General features: G+C 40.5%; 2 protein-coding genes across 5 annotated transcripts in view; one reads left to right on the forward strand and one right to left on the reverse strand.

Annotated features, from left to right (window-relative positions):
* Positions 1 to 567: 567 nt before the first annotated feature.
* LOC128754013 (ankyrin repeat and SOCS box protein 12-like) lies at positions 568 to 2618 on the forward strand. Of its 2 annotated transcripts, XM_053856296.1 has the most exons (3): positions 568 to 679; positions 1212 to 1982; positions 2256 to 2616. In XM_053856296.1, the coding sequence occupies exons 2-3, from the start codon at positions 1220 to 1222 to the stop codon at positions 2405 to 2407; spliced, it is 915 nt and encodes a 304-aa protein (XP_053712271.1). In that variant the 5' UTR covers positions 568 to 679; positions 1212 to 1219; the 3' UTR covers positions 2408 to 2616. The 2 variants fall into 2 exon arrangements, with proteins under 2 accessions (XP_053712271.1, XP_053712281.1); XM_053856306.1 differs by lacking the exon at positions 568 to 679 and having other exon boundaries at positions 1215 to 1982; positions 2256 to 2618.
* LOC128753992 (zinc transporter ZIP11-like) overlaps positions 2033 to 20970 on the reverse strand; it is a 65936-nt gene continuing 46998 nt past the window's right edge. For 2 of the 3 annotated variants that reach the window (XM_053856268.1, XM_053856275.1), the window contains 5 exons: positions 14526 to 14690; positions 6581 to 6650; positions 4049 to 4147; positions 3821 to 3979; positions 2034 to 3744 (listed from right to left, as the gene is read on the reverse strand). In XM_053856268.1, coding sequence (XP_053712243.1) covers positions 3666 to 3744; positions 3821 to 3979; positions 4049 to 4147; positions 6581 to 6650; positions 14526 to 14690 — 572 coding nt within the window. In that variant the 3' untranslated portion in view covers positions 2034 to 3665. Of the gene's footprint in view, positions 3745 to 3820; positions 3980 to 4048; positions 4148 to 6580; positions 6651 to 14525; positions 14691 to 20970 lie in introns of all 3 variants that reach the window. The other variant, XM_053856283.1, reaches the window with a different exon arrangement.

A 20970-nucleotide genomic window follows, 5' to 3' on the forward strand; every position in this document is an offset into this window, starting at 1 on the left:
TGTGTTTTTTTTCCCCACAGGAGACAGAGACACAGAAAGGAGAAGCACTTTACAAAGGAAAGATGCCATTTGTGTTGCCCGGAGAGACGGCACATAAAGTTGGAGACAGTGATAAGACGACAATAGCAGGGGATTGTGAGTCCGTTGCTACGGCAACAGTTGTGTCTTGAGGCGCTGAAAAGCCTCTGGAGTTCATGTCACTTTGATTTTGTTTTCATCATAAGCCGCATGATCAGGGCGGATAGGTAGACCATTTCAACGTTCAACATTTCTGTCAGTTCAACTTTTCTTTTTTATCATCTATTGCAAGCCGTTTGTAAGGAATGAAGTTACACAAATTATATTAAACTGAGTGAGAACGTGCCCTTAAACTAATAGTATCAGTGGCAGAATAGTAAACTATATAAGAATGAAAATTAAAAAATGAATGAAATTATAACCGTTATACCTCGAAATATAGCACGACAGCATTGTTTGAGAGAGGTTTCGCAAGAGCAACGTCATATATACAAACAGCTGTTACTGAAATCGTAGCCTCGAGTGAATATTGGCACTACGTTTATAAGAACACTAGAGGGAGAAACTGAGTCAACTCATTGAATTGAATGAGCACAAAAAGAACGGCGAAGAAGCACGCGCAAACAGGAAGAAGGAGGCAGCTGCTGGTACCAAATATTTGGTAAATAAAACGGCGTTACTCATTTTAACTTTCAACTGTTTACGCTTACATTAACGTAGAACCATTCGATGCATGCATTAGACCTTTTGTTTGACGGCGAATAGTCCCTGGTTGTTGCTGCATGAGATGGTATTTGTGTGAACGGAGGCAAAGCAGATTAGCTCTGAGCAAGATTGTTTACTTCAATGACACCAACTAAATACAGATTGTTTTATTCGACGACATGTATTTATGCATTCAACTATATGTATCGGATACTTCTATTTTTTCTTTTCAAATCGTTACGTCGTTTGATAACCAATGACTATCAGGTGAATCCGTTTGCTTACTAGGAAAGCATTTCAACTATCCGTTCGATGCAATGCGTACGTCCTTTTGTCCTCCTTGGTAAAAGTCCAGTGGACTATTGCGTCATTGTGGAGTAACTGAGTTAACGGAGCTGCTTAGAGAATGACGACTTGATACAACTTTGTTGCTACGGAGTTCATATGAAAACCTCTGCTGAATCTAACGGTAAATGATGTTTCAACAGCAGGTTCTATGCTTCGTCTGAGAACCTCTGAAGAAGAAGAAAAGAGCAGTGAAGTGTCGCAGCTCAGACTGGTGGCGTTTCAAAACGATGACAGACTCCTGGATGAGATGCTCTGCCAGGAAATCTACAAGAAAGTCATCAACTGCCGGGGTGGCTGGGGCATCGCCGGAACGCCGTTGCATGCCGCCGTGTCTAAAGGTCACCTCAGCTGCCTTCAGGTGCTGCTGAACCATGGGGCACTTCTGGATTGTGTGGACGTGAAGGCCCAGACCCCGCTCTTTGCAGCGGTCCGTGGAAAATACCTCGACTGTGTCTTAGCTCTGCTCAGAGCTGGCGCCAACCCCAACGGCAGCTCCTCCAACAACTGCTCTCCTGTGCTCACTGCTGCTCGGGAGGGCGACGCGGAGATACTGAAGCATCTGCTTCAACATGGTGCTGAAGTCAATTCCCGTTCCAAGGTCCTGCTCTGGACGTCCAGCGCCAGAGTCTCAAGCGGACCGCTGTACTTGGCTGCTGTTTACGGACACATGGAGTGCTTTAGACTGCTGTTGCTCTACGGGGCCGACCCAGACTACAACTGCACTGATGCAAAGCTGCTGAGTTCCATAAAGCAGCCCAAGACAGTGCTGGAGATGTGCCTGAGGCATGGCTGCGGCGTGGAGTACATCCAGCTCCTCATTGACTTTGGTGCAAACGTCTACCTCCCCACGCTGATCATTGAAAAGTCTACAAAGCAGAATGAAGCTGTGGAGCTGCTTCTGCATGAGAGAGGTAACTTTTTTTTTCCACCTAAAAAAGACCCCCAAATCACCCAAAGGACAATTTGCCTTTAATAATGTTATATTTTAGTAGCAATAAATATAAACAACAGTCCACTAAACAAGCATGAAGAAGAACTTTTTGCGTGACAAGGAAAAGTTAGTACTTTCAACACAATGTAACGACTGCTGTGAGGAAAGTGGCTTTAAAGCCGCAGGACTTATTGTGTAGTAATTCAGGCTGCAGCAGCAATTAACTTGTAACATGAATTGTTAATGCCTGCAGGAACTCCAAAGGCCTTGACATCACAGTGCCGACTCGCAATCCGAAAATACCTCAAGAAGATCAACAAGATTCACCGCATCGAGCAGCTGGGGATGCCGCCGAGCCTCATGAACTTTTTGCAATATAAGCCGCTGACTGTTGCCATTGTGTAGCTAAATCTGAATCATAAAAATGTTTCTATCGGCTGCAGAGCTTGTTGTTCTTGTTCTCCTGAGTCTGCTGTCTTTTTCACTGGCTGTTTGTGTGCACTTGTACGCGAAAGCTGCCTATTAAAAGACAACGTGTCAGTGTTTACTTCAACTTCAAGAGTCAGATGATTGTCACACGTTTTAAGCTCCTCTGAGGACTTTACAGCTGAACAATTGTAGCACACACAGGAAGCACATTCTGCAGTGGAGCAAGAGGCTTAAAATGCTACATTTGCGTCCAGTGTGGAGATTTCAGTTGCGAGAGGAAAGAGTTAAACCTGTAAACAATAAGTATATTATAATATATAATGTAGTGCAAGTATATCGTACTATATTTGGGTAAAACCTGAGTTTACAAAAAGCGGAAAATTGAGAAAAAAATGTACAGGTTGTCAAAATATAACAAAAATAGTGCATGACAATATAACACAGAGCAAGAATGGCAAATAAAATAAGAATGTACTTAAAGCTAAAAAATAACTGGTCTGATGAAACGTATTTTTCAAAAGGTGGCGCTCATGGATAAAAAAAAAAAACACAAACTAAAATGAATAATAAATGAACAAGTCATTTATATAACATACATGCTAGGTTTAAAGTTAAACATTCGATTCCAGATAATAAATAAACCAAAGGTGGTAACTGCTCTGAGGCCCGCTTATGATATGACAGAGAACATAAGAGTCGCATGTTTGCTTCACTGTTTAATTACATAAACACTTGCCATGTAATAGGACGAATTACTCGATTTTATGCAATTCTTCCTTCCGACCAGTAGGTGACAGTACAAAATAGGAAGAAGGCACTACATTCTGTGAGGAATCAGTCCTCAGAATTCAAGAATTGTGAGACAAGAACTTCGTTGACAGGAAAAAAAAAACAGTAAATAACATCACAAATGAGTTGCATGACTCAAACTGTCCTCCTACTACAAAAATAAGCAACTTCAAATTCCTTTGGCTTCTGTTAATACGTGGAGTATCGTAGTGTTCATACGATAAATCACTCTCCTGTTTCACAAAGTAAAACACTCAACTGCATGAATATCTGGAGCCCTTAGATGGTCTGAAAGTAAAAACAAATACCTACTTCAAGTGCAGTCCTTTCCCCCCTAGTATTACTTGAATTAAATACACAATTAGTTTTTCAGATTTGGTCCCTTTTTTTCTTCAAAGCAGCACAGCACTCATATCAACAGTATGAGGCCATTGTCTTGGTGGTTTCAGCCCAAGCCGACGTCCAGTGACATCATCACTACAAAGCCGAGGATGGAGGTCCAAGAGGCCAGCTTCCCGTTGCCACTGGTGATGTGAAGTCGAGAGAAAAATAAGCTTGAATGAGAAGAGAAAAACACTGGTTTTTCAAAGCGTTTCTCACCTGACTTGAGCCTCAGGGATGATGTCATCCACCACAACATAAACCATGGCTCCAGCTGCGAACGCCAGCGCGTACGGCAATAGTGGCTCGGCCACGACGACGGCGAAGGCCCCCAGCAGCCCGGCCAGGGGTTCCACCATGCCGCTCAGCTGGCCGTACCTGCACAAGCACCACGATTTCCATGACGCAGCTGCTTCAGTTGAAGGAATCACTACAGCTGATTCTTACCAGAAGGCTTTCCACGTAGAGACGCCTGAACCCCGCAGCGGCAGGCTCACCGCCAGGCCTTCTGGGAAGTTCTGGATTCCAATACCGATGGCCAAGTTTCTATTTGGAAATGCAGGCTCCCGTTGAAATGAATGCAGCTCTCAAACAAATGCAATGCATTTTGAATAACAATCAACCGCATTCTGGTTGGGTGGAGTTGCGATACCAAATTATGACCACTAGATGTCAGCACCCCACAAGTCGCCTGCGGTTAATATCTGTTACAGATTCCTTAAAAAAACAGAAACCACTCGTCACAGCCGAAGCATATAGACCTTTCCAGTCACTATCAACACCTGATGGTATTCACCTCAGCTGGAAAAACACGCCATGAAAGGCTTATCGACCCAACTCACTTTAGCGCCACTAAAATCCCCACAATTGTTGTCACTGCTGGATCCTCTTGTAGTTAGAAGTAACACATGCTTGGTAACACAAATTAACTACTAGTAGACTGACTACTTACTGACTTATGGTTATTACTCGCAGGGTAAAATCTAGTCATTATTTAACAAGACACTGATCAATACTTTATATTGATTAATTACTGGCTGCTAATATACAGTACATATGTGGAAGTATTTTATATGGGGTAATAAATGTTCCCTTGTCTAAAGTAAAGTAAATAAATCCAGCATTTGCGTGTTTGAAGACAGGAATCAGTATAAGTCGAACTCAATTTGCCTAGTCATTTCAGGCAGCCTGTTACTTTTATTCAGCTCGGAATTGAATTCAATATTAATTTAAAGCACATTAAAAACTAGAGCACCATCAGCGTGTGTTGACATCATGACATATGACGATACATATTCAGATGGCAGATCTTAAAATTCATCTGTCAGAAAACAAACCACAATCCTGGCGGATGGATTCAAGGCATTGTTAACCAACACTGTATGCAGTGCCAGTATAATGTCCAACTCGTAGTGTCATCTCACTGGTTTACATTAAATTGTGTTTCCGACCGGTAATTTCGCCGATTATGTTCCATATTTGCAGATTCTCAAACCTTTCACAACCGTATTTTGGCAATGGCGGTTGCCGTATTTATTTACAGCCGTAACCTCGCGGTAATTGATGGGATGTCTGATGCTGATGAGAGGAGGAAACCGTACCGTTCAATCGTTCACAAAACTAACCCATTGCTTTCTAATCGGAGGAATATTTGGCGCTCCTCTCCCCGCCCTCCCGCAAAAGGCAAGCGGATGAACACACAGCCCTTCCAGAATGAGAGCAAAATAGCTTAACAGGGATCAAAATTCGAGGAGTTCTATTTATTTAGTCAAGCAACGATCCTTTATACATGTATAGTTTGAATGAATGAATGCTGTGGTTGCGAAAGTTTAGAAAACCATCACAGCTGATACAACCGCATGCTTAGCTTGCATCAATATATGAAAGCCTTGCACGTGAGTCAAATAAGGTTATTTGACTCAGATGCTTGTTTATTTGTGGCTTATCAAGTTATTTTGGTACAAACAGATGTTTACAGCTTTGTTTTTTACAAAGCAAGTTGTTAGTTGTCAGTCGTTGACATGGGGGTTGGGGGCGGGGTTTTGGACACCCTGTATCAAAATCCTAGCTAAAAGCCTGTCTGGGACCTGAATTCAAATAAAAGTCTGTGAGCATATTTCTGCTTCTGTGTGCACTATTTGTGTTTTCCCATCTAAAAAAATGAATTATAAAAACATATTGCCATGTTATGTAAGACAGTCAAGCCACCAATCAAATAATGATTTCAAAGGTACCAAAAAACATAATTTATTACTGAATGTTTTAGGGAGGAAAAAAGGCCTTGTAGTTCTGGAGACATGAATAATCACCTATATGATGTTTCCACTAGACTGATTCATTTGGGTGTTTGTGAGCAGCATAGTTTTCAGGCTGGGGTGAAAACAGGCCAACTCACCCTGCAGGGTTAGAATAGTGGGGGACATGCCAAATAAATAAAAACATTTTGATGTATTTTGTATCATCTTCTTGTGCATTTTTCAATGCCAACTTTGCCAGTGAAAGTTGCCACTATTCTGTCCCCATATAACCCAGGAGTGATGTCATTTGGGAGGTGTTCTGCAGTTGCCTGTGAATTTAGAAAAGGTTTGAAGGTCTGGCTTCTCACTGCAGCTGCTCACCTGTGCAGCACTGTTCAGCACTAACTAGCTCTAAAACCAAGGTATTTTATCCAACATAGTTTAGGTGCTTATTTTGACGGATAAAAATACTGTTAAAATGAGCATTTAACATTGAAACAAGGATTTCATTGAGATTACTAATAACTTTGAAGGAAGAAAAACACAAAAAATCAGATTAGTCATTTTAATGCTGTATTTTCAGAAACCTAAAAACTAAAAGGTTATGTTTAGAATTAATATAGTAATGAGTAATGAGTTTCGAGAGCCTGGATAAAAATGTAAGCTGATTCAGATCGACTATAAATATGATCATTATAAAGCTGCCATGCAACTGTGCTGCACATCATGACAAAAGTCCTACCTTGCACTTTCAAAAGTTGCAGACGTCGTCTTTCCTATGGCACCAAACCCAACCCCTACAGCCAAGCCCTCTGTGGACAGAAGAGAGAAGTTGCTTCACCAGAGTTTGACACACTGAGTCACTTTAACTTCAGGCAAGTAAGGACGCAAAGAAGAGCTCCAGAAATAAAATGCGATTCCTATTGAAGGGTTGTGTTTAAGTACAGCACTTTTATCTAATAGCAGCATTCATATAGGAGCCTGGAGTGCACTTCACAGTTTCCACACACCAGCCTCTGATTTTCAAGTGTTTAAGTCCAAAAATGAAAAAAAGAAGTGCAAGAAAGACACAGTCATTGTATATACTGCCAACCTATTATGCAAACCTGTTCTTCAGGATATGTCAAGTGAAGAAGACTCATCTTTCCTCATCACCTTGGAGGTTTTAGTGGTAAAGTAGTTTAGTAGCAAAGCAATGTTGACAGTTCAAAGGATGAATTGAAAATGTCAGAACAAGACCACTGGAAAACGTATAAGCATAAGTATTTATTTGATTTACGATTGATATTTCATCCATGCTATATGTCTTGTACTGTAGCATATTTGACAATAAAGCTGATCTACCTCATTTATTTATTTTAATGCATGGAGCATAACAGTCAATCCCTAACTTGGGTGGAGCACGGACTGATCAAAGCTAGAGTACAAGCCTGACCCTACAAGCTAATGAGATGTTTAAAAAAATAAAAAAACTTTGAGGCGTAATGAGGTGAAAATTGTTTCTTTTCAACAATGACCTCCAGTTTGACCTCATGATTCAAGCATATTGTAAAAATCCAACTCACTTATGCAGAGTCCATCTGTCAGATTCACCTCATACATGTGTGGGAAGAATGACTGGGATCCACACTAAGGTATACACTTGAATACTTCCAAAATAATCATTTTCTTGCAGCAATTCTGTACTTCAAGTCGCCAAAGCTTGTCATATTGAAGCGATGACACCTCATTTCTCAAGACAGATTTGTTTTAAGGAGTGGGTGAAAAAATTAAATTCATCAACAACAAAAATGAAAAATCCTCTGCCAAAGAAATGTATGTTATTGTGGAGACAGGAAAAGAAATGAAACAAGTTGAGTGAAGCTAATGTGGCTCAGTGGACTGTTACATCTTGCAAGTTTAAAGCTCAACAAACCTACTTCATTCATGCCTGCCTGTGCAAAAGCTACTGTTGGGTTTCCTTTATTTTATTTGTACCTCCCACTGTGATGTAAGCTAGAGACATTATTTTGAGCCTTATTTAGGTTCTTTCTGATAAGATATTTATGACTGACTCCTGAAACTCTTTACTTCACTCTTCACCTACCTGCGCATGCGTCCTGACCCGACACACTGAAGTGCCACCTAAGATTCACATACAGTACTGTCACTGCCAATGATGCCTCCAGATTCAGCTGACAGCTGAATCTCCCTCTTCTCCTGCTCAGCTACGCCTTTAAGGCAATTCAACAATTCTTATCTTTCCTCCAGCATGTCTGCAATCACAGACACACTGATGCAACAGCCGTGGAGAGACCGAACACAAGGATAAGAGCTAGTTTTGCTCCTAAAACTTCATGCTGAGACCAAGAAAGTTTGGGGGACTGCCAAAGGCTGCGGAGCAGAAAAAAAGTCTACCGCAAAGCAGACATCAAATTCTTACGTAGCGCCGCTTGAATTACACCACATTGTTTGTTTATACATTTTTGATGAGCAGCACAAAATATTGCCAATCATCTGGAATAAAATTTGAATGCCGCTTGAGCAATGAACTTGATGAAATTCAAGTTTAAAAATGCAGAGAGGTTTAAATGACAAATATACAGTTAGCATGTGTTCAGTCACCTCTCTGCTGTGATGAAGAAAGAGCTGAGTGAAAAGGAGAATCTCTCAACTTAGTGGGCGATCTACAATCCCACCTAGTCTCCCCTATGCTCATGAACTATGTTTGCTCAGATAAAAGCATGTGAAAATTATTTTCTCTGTGTGTTATCTGGAGTGTCCTCAAGAGGAGGAGTGAGGAGCTCATTCATCAGGGGAAAAAAATCACACAGAAGCCAGGTGGAGGTGGGACGGCCGCGTTTTTAGGATGGCTCAGGGGTATGTCACGGGTCCAGGCCTGGCCAATGGGAGAGACCCTCACGGAGAGACTCCAGATATCGGAGGGATGGATGGATGGATGGAGGGAGGGAGGGCAGGAGGGATGGATGGATGGTGAGTGGGTGGGTGGGACTGAAGGAGGGAGGGAGGGGTGGATTAAGGGAGGGAGGGATGAGAGAGGGATGGAGGGATGGATGGATGGCGAGAGGGAGGGAGGAAGGGAGGGAGGAACGAACGAACGGACGGACGGACGGATGGATGAAGGGGGGATGGAGAGAGGGATGGAGGGATGATAGCTGAGGAAGAGATGAAGAAAGGGAGGGAGTCAGGAATGGATGGATGGATGGATGGATGAAGGGGGGATGGAGAGAGGGATGGAGGGATGATGGATGAGGAAGAGATGAAGAAAGGAAGGGAGTCAGGAATGGATGGATGGATGGATGGATGAAGGGGGGATGGAGAGAGGGATGGAGGGATGATGGATGAGGAAGAGATGAAGAAAGAGAGGGAGTCAGGAATGGATGGATGGATGGATGGATGGATGGATGAAGGGGGGATGGAGAGAGGGATGGAGGGATGATAGATGAGGAAGAGATGAAGAAAGGGAGGGAGTCAGGAATGGATGGATGGATGGATGGATGGATGGGGGGATGGAGAGAGGGATGGAGGGATGATAGATGAGGAAGAGATGAAGAAAGGGAGGGAGTCAGGAATGGATGGATGGATGGATGGATGGGGGGATGGAGAGAGGGATGGAGGGATGATAGATGAGGAAAAGATGAAGAAAGGAAGGGAGTCAGGAATGGATGGATGGATGGATGGATGGATGGATGGATGAAGGGGGGATGGAGAGAGGGATGGAGGGATGATGGATGAGGAAGAGATGAAGAAAGGAAGGGAGTCAGGAATGGATGGATGGATGGATGGATGCACAAACAATTGTTTTCAGAGGGAGGCAAAACATGCCAAAGACGAAGCAAGGCGAGGCAATGACACACTATTAGCCTGACGCCTGTGGAGCTGCAGATCTCAAAAGCCCAAAAGCCATTTCATCCAAGCATAACATGTGGTGTTTTTTGATGATCACAACACACACTTCTAACCAACTCCCTCTTGACACAGTATAGTGCAGACACAGCATCACTATCCAGGGATATAACCATTTTATTTCACTGTGAGACCCGCCTTCTCATTCTTCCATCTTCTTTCCCAGTTGTAACAAATGCAACGGGGCCTGGAGATGCTCCATTTGTGCTGAAAAACCTGCTTACTTTGAATAAAACATGAGAGGACAAAGTCTCTGTTTGTCATTTGGCACAGCTTAAGATGCACTTGGGGCAGCGGGAAAAAAGGTCAATTCTTCCTCACATGTCCACTGAAGATAATTATTTTGACAGGCATCTGGAAGGATGACTAGTCTTCAATTTCCTCTCACAGGCTACGTCATGTACGCTGGACAGCAATTACAAAAATGACTGCCTCCTTCAGGGTGGGTCATATTAACCGAGATGTTCAAATGAGATCCTGCAATTAAAAAAAGGTCCAAAGCAATTAAAGAAAAACTGTTTTAATGTGACTTTAATAGGTGAAACCCTCTCATGTGGACTGACTGCAATGGCCCTAACACCATTTTCATTATACCTACATATCACGAAAACCAGAGGTCTAATAGGGAGCAGTAACCATTACAACCAAAGTATCTTAATTGTAACTTTAAAATGAGCTGATGAGTTGGAAATGCCACTAGTGAACGCTGCGAATAAAATCCCAGTTTCACCTGTGGCTGGAGTTCTGAAATATTGTTACGTCTATTATTGAAACAGTGCCATGTTGCACCACAACAATTCGTCATAGTCACCTGTTTAAAGGCAAGCTCTTGATTTAAAATTTTATTATTTTTTTTTACTCATTTGTTTATTTTTTTATTCATTCATTTATTTCGAGCCTGATCGACACCTGACTCAAGCACATCACTACAAATAAACTCAATTAACTATTCAAATTGGACCAATACATCTGGACGAACAGTATTCATTTTGAACTTAAAGAAGCACTCAGAAGGTGTAAAGAATCATTTACAGAAACAGAACAAGAGCGCCAAACCCTAAACCCACCAGAGAGCATAGAGACCGTCAAAGTGCATATATAGACATAAACGCCTGAATTTATGGATTTAAAAAAATTTGATTGCTCCCCAAATAGATTGATGTGCTCCTTCTCCCATTTCACAAATTTCAACACAGACAACCAATAAACCAATATTATTAAAAACATAACCTCCTTGGTGGAGGTAGTAGTAATACATGCTCCTCCTCCTGGACAGATTTCAGCTAGATAATGCAAGAGGTGGGGAGGGTTGATCCCACTTCTGAATCGTGCAAGTGTGATTCATCTTTTATTTGCTCGTCTTTGCCGATTTTTGCCTTTGTATGACCATTAACTGATAAAACTAGACCTCTCTGATTAAATAAAGATTTAAAATATATTAAATGATTCATGACATGACTTCAGAACCCTGAGACTGGCTTTGATTTAAAAAACAGGCCCCAAGTCATGTTTTTCTCTGGTAAAATTCGAGAAAATCGTGACCATTTGAATCTTTTTGCTTTGTTTTTCATGGCTGACATTTTAGCTCCAGTATGTGGCAATGAAACGCGGAATATCTCAGTAAATCTATTAATGCTGAGAGTTCTGTTCCGAAATCCAAGGTAAGATTGAAGTGTACCTGTGTACCTGTCTGAGTTCACTCAGGAGAATCAGGTTTCAAGGTTGCTTCTGGTATGACTCAGTCATTACACTGACAGTTACCTGATGTATAGACATGACTGTGTGGGAAACCGCATGAGGCAATGATCCTGGCTCCGGTAACTATAATGGCACAACACGGTCATGATGCGTCAGAAGCAAGTATATGGACGTGGGTTGAGCACTGATCTTCACCAGCTTTACATCAGTCAACACTCTTGTTCAAATATCCATAATGTACTGGGAGATTGGGAACAGCATGTGTGATGTTGAATGCTTTTCAGTGATTCTGACGCAAACAGCCAACTGCTACTGCAGACACTTCCATTGTGCTCTTGATTCTCTCTCTCTCTCCAGTGATGCAGGTGGCTATTAATGCTTCAGATCTCTTGTAACAAATTTGTCTTTGTTACATATGTCTATGTGTTTTAAGTCAATTACCATGTTGTCGACGGTATACTAAAATTAGGCATCATTCAGCTCTGTTGAATTCAACTCAATGTGTCGTTTTTCTTAGTCAGCATTTTGCCTTAAAAAGGTGTGACCACAGGCCGCTGGTTGAGTCAAGAACGAAAAAGGAGACTATTGGATATAGTGTACACCAAAAACCACACAGTCAAACTGAGCAAAATCAACAGTTAAAAATGTTTCACAAGCACATATTAAAAACAATAACAGTCAATGGAACAGACAATAGGTGTGGAAAATTGTAAGAATAAATGTACAAACCCCCCCAAAATGACGAAACCATGATGAAAGTAAATCCTGGCTCAGGGAGACCCACAGCCACCTGAGCTACTCTTGCAACACAACACACTATTAGCCGCATTCAAGCTCGCAAATTCACAAGCTTAACGGTCATGCCAGCATGAGACGCTTTGAGAAATAGAGAGGGGCACTCATTCCTGTATTCATGGCCCACTTTTGTTGCGTTTTAAGGTCTCACTCCTGACCATACTCATAGGCCTGTTTTTGACTCCCCTCCGGCTGTCATCCCATACATTCCATAAAACATAAAACAGAGGTCACTAACATATAGCTATTGTGAGCAACTGATAAACGTGTACAAAGTTTGATTTAATTATTTTCAATTATATTCTTATATGTCCGGATATAGTGCTATAGTCACTGCTGACCACCTTCACCACCGTCACTCTTTAACAGGATGGAGGGGAAAAGACCACCATCAATCTCCAGCTGAATTTGATGGACCGTCACCAAAGTGCTGTCAAGGCTGCATCCATGTAATTGTCACGGCGCATTTGGGAGACTCTTTGAAGATCACTCACGTTGTTCCGCAGCTGCTGTTGAGGAGCTGTAATTTCCATCCAGGAAAACAAGTGGGGAAGATGGGGGGAAAAAAAAAAAAAAAAAAAGGGAAGGTCCACCAAAGTGCTCCTAATGGCAGTTAGACATACTATTGTTTCAAGACAGAGCTATCAGACTGCACCACTGCTGATTTTTTATTTCACTCTCCAAACATTAGGGACTGGCAACCAGTGTGACGTCTTCCCTTCTGAGTTGCATCTCGTAATAAAGAAAAAACGATTACGTATAATGCCAATTTTTCTTAATTAAAGTGAGTAAAAGTTAGGGAAAAAACTGTCAAGGAGGAAGTAAAACGCAAAAATGGGGCGATTGCTACCGTTCCAAAAGCACTTGTTTAGCACTAAAACGTCAAAGGCCAAAGGATTTGAGCCAGTGAGACAACAGTTTAAATGAAAAAAAGTTCATGGGATATGTGTGGAGTTCTTAAAAACATCAGCACAAATCCTGCATTTCTTTTCCTCTGATGTTTTACTTGTGGCTGACGGGATATTGCTGAAACATACAAGCCTTTTTCATTTGTGGAATGCTTAAAACTCTGTATGTTCATCTCTTTTTGCCATGATTAACTGAACAATAACACGCAGGGGGACGGGATTACGTATGTAATGTGTGTTGTATATATTTGCATCAGAGCTCATTTATTTTAAATCCCTGAGAAATGCACCTTGCTACATTGTTCTGTGACCTTGAATAAAAAATAATTTGGTAGACGCATTTGATAGAAAGCGCCATCCAATCCCCCATTTGAATTTTCTGTGGATCATTAAAACATTGAAAAAGAAATGCCAGATGTGAAGTCATCATCTCGTAGCAGGTAGGACACATCCGGTAAAGTAGACAGATTTAGCACCTACACTGGTTGCATTAGATACTTGACACAATGGACAGCAAATGAAAAGAGCAAAACGTGTGATACGGGGGTCAGAAAGTCAACTTTAATAACTTGTGTTGAGCCGATTGAGCTTGTGTTGAATCTTCAACCTTCTGAGTGCTCAGCTCGTGTCACCTCCGTGGCACATTTTTGTACTTGAAAAGCACATTCTATTGTGTTGTGTGTCTATTTGATGCGAAAGACCTTTCAGACCTGCGCTGGATGTCATTGAGTGATCGCGTCACACATCGCAATTTTAACACAGTGTTATAAACACCGGCTATAACTATAGTTAAATAACTGCGACAGCAGGAGATGACACTAGCCCGGTCATATTAAATAAATAAACCATTATCTGCACAACCATATTATATAGAAAACCATTATCTGCACAACAACATTATATCAAGTAGGCTGTTATCTTATGAAGCAACTACATAACCACGGAGAAAAATTAACTTGAACAATAGCAACGTGGCTCATCCACACTGGCCGCTACTGACAAAACATTGAAATATAAAAATAAATGTTATGCAACAATTATGTAATAATCCAAAAAATAGTTCAAGTTACCAATTTCCAACCGACTTTAAATACCCCATTGAATCATGTTGGTTATTCCACTAACAAGCGCCCATTGTTCCATAACGTAATAGATTCTGAATAGGTACTTTAACTTGAAGAATTCAGTTTTGACGACAGCTTACCCTTTCAAACAGCTGTTTATGCTTGCTGCACAGATGTGACTTGTGAGTGTGAAACACATTCCATTAACTCATCATGCCCATCTGACCTGCATTTGAACTAGACCACCATCATCTGTGGTTTTTGAGATCATATCAAAATGTTTACACGGAATGCTTGGCTTAACTTCTGTGCTTACCTGGAATGTTGTGAATAGTAATGGCAAGTATTAGTAGAAGTATTCTTCTCCAGCTGTTTCCTGCATGTTCGCCTGTGTCTTGTTTAGTTTCTGTTGCACGTCCATCAGCGCCGCCTGAATGAGGTCCTTTCCTCCGCTGGTACACATCTCCATTCTCTAGTTTATCTGAACAACAAGAGAGTAAAAAGATAAATAAATCATCACATTCTAGTGAAACATTGAACACATGAAAAGACACAAAACATTTTTCTGTTGAATCATCTATTTCAAGCTTTCCTTTTCCTGAAAAATAAAAAACTTTTTTTTTCTGTATCAACATGTTTATCTTAACTTGGTACTTTGGTGTACCTAACAACAGAACTTGTCTCATCTGAAATACAGATGAAATTGAGAGCGAAACCATCATTTACCATATTTATATGTGTCAAAAAAATCTACATTAATGACAGTCGAAGGGAGTCTTACATGCCTTACTGCTGTCACGGGGCACAATTTATAAACACATAGCTAGAGATGTTGCTTATTTACTTTGAATGCCAATAGAAATCAGGTGCATATGAATATGCTCTGTTAAAGGTCAGTCTCAAACAGGTTTTCCTTTTGATAACAACCACAAATGAAATGCAGTAGTTACACACCGTGTTAATGCCATGAGGAATTAATATCCCTTACAAATTAAGTGAGACCTTTTGAAAGTATTTTATTAAAGCATGAAAAATGCATTATATGAGATTTATTTCGAACACATCTCTGAATAAATAAGTCAGGCAACAGATAAGTGAACAGGCTTTTAGCTAGGAGGGCGTCTGGGTGTTCTGAAGCGTACTGTGATTATGGGATGTCTGACGCAGATAACAGGAGAAAACCTCAGATAAGTTCCAACTCAAGTTCTAACTCATAGCTTTTTAATTGGAGTATTTTGCCGTTTCTGTTGGCATGAAGCCAAGTCCCACAGCTCCTCCCTCTCCTCAGTGCTGCGCAGAGAGCTGCGTTGGGGAGCGTTGCAGTTCACTGAACAGCACAGGTTGCAGAATGCGGGTAAAATAGTTAAGCAAGGATCAAAATTCACGTGGTTCTATTTAGAGGCAACTTTAATAAATATTTTGCTTGAATGAATGCAAGTTTACAAAACAGATAGGGTCAGTCTAGTCTAACAACTGCCCAGGAGACCCCAGCATCAGTGAGTGGCAACTGGCAACTGAGTTCATCTCTGTTAATTTGACTCAGATGTTTGTCTTTATAAAAAGTTATTTTTGTTAAACTAAACGTTTACAGCTTGTTTTTTACAAAGCCAGTCATTCACAACGTCAGTCATTGACATGGTGTTGGGAGGTGAATGGACAGGAGGCGGGGCTTTAGGATGCTGTGTTTCAAAATCATAGCTGAACGCCTGTTAGCGAATGATCATAAATAACTTCAATTGGGTGTTTTACAGTCAAACAATAAGGCACAATTCAAAAGGCTCACTCAAAAAGAGACGAAAGAGAACATGATGAAATGAAGAAATCACCAAAATGAAAAAAGCTGAAGCATGAACAGTAGCAGAAGATGAAAAAGATTCTGGGGGAGAAGGACAGTTGCTATGCCCCAGATAACATTTATTAATTCTTACACAAAAATGCAGTTACAAGAGCGATAGCAAGTAAACATTCTCATTGCTAGCATGTCTGATATCCTCCAGGAGTCACACCAGCCCTGAGATCAAAGCATCCAGACTACAAAGTTTGGAGTCAGACCCCACCACAGCAGGGTACCATCGTTCACAGCACAAAACCCAGGTGTGGCGTGAGCATTTCAGAATTACAAAACACCAGACAACTGTGTCAATCTGGATAAAATGTCAGAAAGAATTGGAGAAAGGCATGTTTACAACAGATTGAGGATAGTAGATGATAAGACAAATTACTGAATGAGCATCATACAGACTAGACAAGGTTAGATGCTGGTGCTAATGTATTTATTTATGCTGCAAATGGTATGTTCCACACAAGATTCAAATTGGGCTGCACTGATAAGCTTGTTATCAAACTGCATTCGGGATGAATGAGCAGAGTTTGTCTTTAAGCAATCCAATTATCCACAGCACGACATCTTTTAAAGACAGGAGTTAATGATGCAAGGCAATCTAATTAGCGAAAACAATTTTTAAGAAAAAACAAAGAAAAACAATACCCCGAGCCACAATAAAGCATCTGATGAAATATATTTGCAACATTAACAGAATACAGTTATTTTATTGGTTGGTGATATGAGAACTGCAACTATAAGTACATGTAAAGGTCGTTCTGGTGTATTTTGTGGCTTCTTATCATCAAGTCGAGGTGGTGTTGCACATGGCAAAAGGCTGCCCCTTTTCAAGCCTCAATGCTCCACAGAATACACAATTCAATCGAAATAAAGCTAGCTCAAGTTTCTGTCTTTATTCAAAACAAAAGGCCACACTAGATTATTAACAAAATTATTAACAAAAATTGTTTCACAGAATGTTCATGAGTCTTAAAGCAAAATACAACTAACATAAATATCCTGACTGAAACAAAACTCACAACAGGGCTTCTTGGCTTCAGCAGCAAAAATGCAAAAACAACAGAGGAAGCATACAACAAACAGGCACAACTAAAGTGACCCTTTTCAGGTGTTAAATACAATGAAACCACAAAGCATAACCCAAACAGATTCACAAGTAACAGAACAGATCAACCAAAAAATGTGTAACAATCAGATCAAGATAGTCATTGGGGCTGGAGAGAGAGAGCGCCAGCAGAAGGTGACTCTAAAAACTATAACCGTGCAACGTACAATTAATGTCATACAAGCTTTATATTATCCATCTCTCACTGTAGGAACATCAGACGGAGATGTTAGCGATAGAAACATCAAGGAAAATTGCTACCAAGGATCATTGTTGGGATTCTCCCCATCGTGATGAGCCCATAGCAAACAAAAACACTACCAATTGTAAATTTAATACACATATATCTATGGACAGCGCAGTGGCCACTTCTTTGTTGAGGTAATTCCCGTTTCATGAGCAGCTTTCCGCTCTCTCCTCCTCTTAAATGTCCTTTCCACTGCTGACGCCAGTTATGCTTTCTGCCTCCAGAAAGCAAAACGCGCTGAGACTCCACACTTGCTGCCGACCCCCTGACCCTAAATCATTCTTTTTCTCACTTCACTGCTTTAGCTTCATCACGCTCACCCCCCTACTGTATGTTTCTTTATCTGTTCGTGTCACACTTCACCCACATTAATATGTCCTTAAATCCAGGGACTCCGTTGCAACAAAGCATGCCTCAGCAACTAGCAACCCCCAATGACAAGAAATGATTAACATGAGATTTAAAAAAAGAAAAAAGAAAAATATTTTCATTGAAAACATAATAAAAATATATAATAAAATAAACATTGTTAAGCAAACATTTAAAAGGGAAAAAAATAGATGGGGGTGGAAAAGCCCAATTTATGCTGTATAATATGAGAGGAAATTTAATATAGAGAATAATAGTCTGGTAATAAAGATATTTATTTATCAGAAGCAATAAAAACATTCACTGCCAAAAAAACTCAATTTAATGTGGCTTTTGCAAATTAACAAAATGGTATCTCCAACCTTGAATTGATGATGCACACAAAACCTCCGCAGAACATCCCAAATATTAACCACATAAGTAAGTAAGCACAGTAAAGCGTCACCATCCTGAAGCTGTCATCATAGACTGTCATGACTGTTAACACGTCTCTGAATTAAATTAAACTTCAAAGTTGAATAAAATGAAATGTTCAGAGAAGATGTGGAGAAGACTTTTTTGTCTCTTATCTATGTGTTGAAATTATGACTTATTAAGCCATGTGCTTGCTCCAAGACCGTTCTGGAGTGTTGACGCCATTTCCGTTAATGTCCTCTGATGTTCACGTGGAATTGAACAATCAGAACTGGACCTGACCTAATGACTTATCTACACATCTGCAGATCAGCAGGATTGCTGTGTAAATACTGTGCACACACTCCACTCTATATGTTATTTGGCTGTCTCCACTTCTTACTGAGGAGCTGGTGACCATCTATGTGTGAAAATGATGCCTCATGTTCCTCTCTATTTGATGAATCCTGATGTTGTCATCTTGGAATATGCTGCTGCCATCAGAGAAGAAAAGAGCCTTTGATATTCACTTACCTGGCAGACCTCATTCTTTGAGCTCATTGATAAAACCAAACCACCTGCAGCTACAACTATAACCATTCTTATAGCAGAAAAAAATCATTAAAAACTGAAGAAAAATATGTATAACCATCTCATTAAAGAGGCACATTGCCCTGAACCATAGAACATGGGCTTGAAACTGATTCTGCAGCTGTGCCTGAAAGCTGTTCTCTGATAACCATCAACAACAGTTTGCTATCCTCTGTCTCCACCCGCCAGAAATCATTGCCTCTGTTGACTAGTTCTCTACGGCGCGCTAATGATGTATAGCACCTTCAAGGACCCAAAGAAAGGAGGTGAGCGATGTAAATGCGTCCCGAGAAGTCAGACCAAAGGGGTAAACATTTGACGCACACCATACAAGGGCTCTGTTTTATCTGCATCTATCCTGAGCTTTATCTATTATTTACTCTTTTTTTCTGCCTCCATGTGTCTAATCTGCCGTCTATATTTCACTGCCTGTCTCGTGGCCCAGCGAGCGGGAACTTTCCCAAATGTTCATCCTTTTATCTTGTGTGTTACTAGCTGTGAGGGGACAGAAAAAGATATGAAAAGATATTTGCACATTTAAAGAAACAAATTATGTGGTTTCCAATATTAATGGGGCGTACTGCATATAACGTTCGCTTCTGACCAATGAGTACAAGGTACATTATCAAAGGTAGATATCATTCAATGCGAGTCAATGGGGACAATGGAAATGAGATTACTTTTATTATACTTTTTATTAAATCATGAATCTTTCTTATGCGACTTACAAGTTATCATGCATACATAGATGAGAGGACAGACTCCGAGGTGAACAAGAACAACCAACTAATGCTATTTTCCAGATTATGCAAGGACCAGGGGTTATTTTAAAAATGACCTGCAAAATTCTCTTTAACACAGAAAAGACTAGGAAAATAAACTGTTGCAAATGATTTCGATCACAATGTCACTACAGTCCCAGTACATACCATTAAAAACATTGAGGGGCTTGATGACATTTGTTTTTATATTATTATATATAAACATAATTATTGTGCTATTTTTGTGTCATGTTTAAAACCATGTTTACAACATGCTTTCATTCTTAAACTATAAAGGGAGAATGGCTCAGAGAGCAATGGCCACCTACAACTCTGAGGTGAAAACACTTTTTAAAATGCTGCTAATTGAAACATTAGAAGTGATAAAATGGGGATCTCAACAATATTCTGCTGTTTACAGGCTGATTACTGCAGGTCCCAAAGAAAAGTGACAGAAAATCAACATGCATTACAGTAAAGGTCTCCAGCCAGAATCGACTCACCTTCCTTATCCTAATTATTTTTGTACAATTAGTAGCAAGTCGATTGAAAGAAATTTGCCCTCCACAAACTGACTAGCTCACAGTCATGAGGAGCTCATGTTTTCTAACAGAGAATACGACATGAGTTCCATGCTTCAGCCTGGAGTCCAAACTGAACAGTGAATGATAAATGATTTTAAAGCTAATGTGACTGAGAATGATATTGACCCTGACAGACTGCCGGAGTAATTGGAAGTAAAGAGTCATGGCTCGTACCCCTATTACATCAATGTTTCATTTGGACGGAGAGATGGGTAAACGTGACACAAAAGACCTGAAAAGGTCTGCAATTGGAACAGATGACCTCATCGTGGACAAATGGCCCTTCAGCTGCAGCAAGGATGGATCTTTGCGCGGCTGATGTACCTTACCCACAGTAAAACTGGGACATATTTTGTTATGTGATGTGAAGAGATAATCCAATGGTATGGCTTATTTCCACCAACCGTTTTGAAGACCCACAAAACAGAACAACAGAGAACAGAGCAGAACAGATGTGCACATTGTACCAAATGACCAAGTGGATTCACAAGTCATTTGAGGACGTACTATGTAGGGCTAGGTAGGACCTTCACTAAACAATACTATCATGATACTTTTCCAGGGATAACAATAATATCACGATACAGCGATTCTGGGACATTGTGCAAGAAATCTCAGCCACGATTCATCACAATATTTGAATCTAATTCAGTATTCTTTGACTGCACTGAATCCATCTCATAGGGAATACAAAGTGTTGTCAATCATTTTCATGAGTGATTTAAGTTAGCTTGCAAGTCTCAGAATAAAATTCAGAGAGGACAATCTAAGAATGTTTTCTTTCTGTTTTCTTTGTCTTTCAAGAATTACAACAAAGGAGTAAATTATTGAACAGGGGTTCTATAACATCAGTAGCACGGTTGGATTT

Source organism: Synchiropus splendidus, chromosome 1 (assembly GCF_027744825.2).
Source record: "Synchiropus splendidus isolate RoL2022-P1 chromosome 1, RoL_Sspl_1.0, whole genome shotgun sequence".
NCBI classification, from domain to species: Eukaryota; Metazoa; Chordata; class Actinopteri; order Syngnathiformes; family Callionymidae; genus Synchiropus; species Synchiropus splendidus.

Excerpts from the sequence above, each read along its gene's own strand:
- LOC128754013 (XM_053856296.1), top strand. The coding sequence starts at position 1,220 with ATGCTTCGTCTGAGAACCTCTGAAGAAGAAGAAAAGAGCAGTGAAGTG. Across the intron at positions 1,983-2,255 it reads GCTGCTTCTGCATGAGAGAG|GAACTCCAAAGGCCTTGACA; the intron begins GTAACTTTTTTT and ends TAATGCCTGCAG.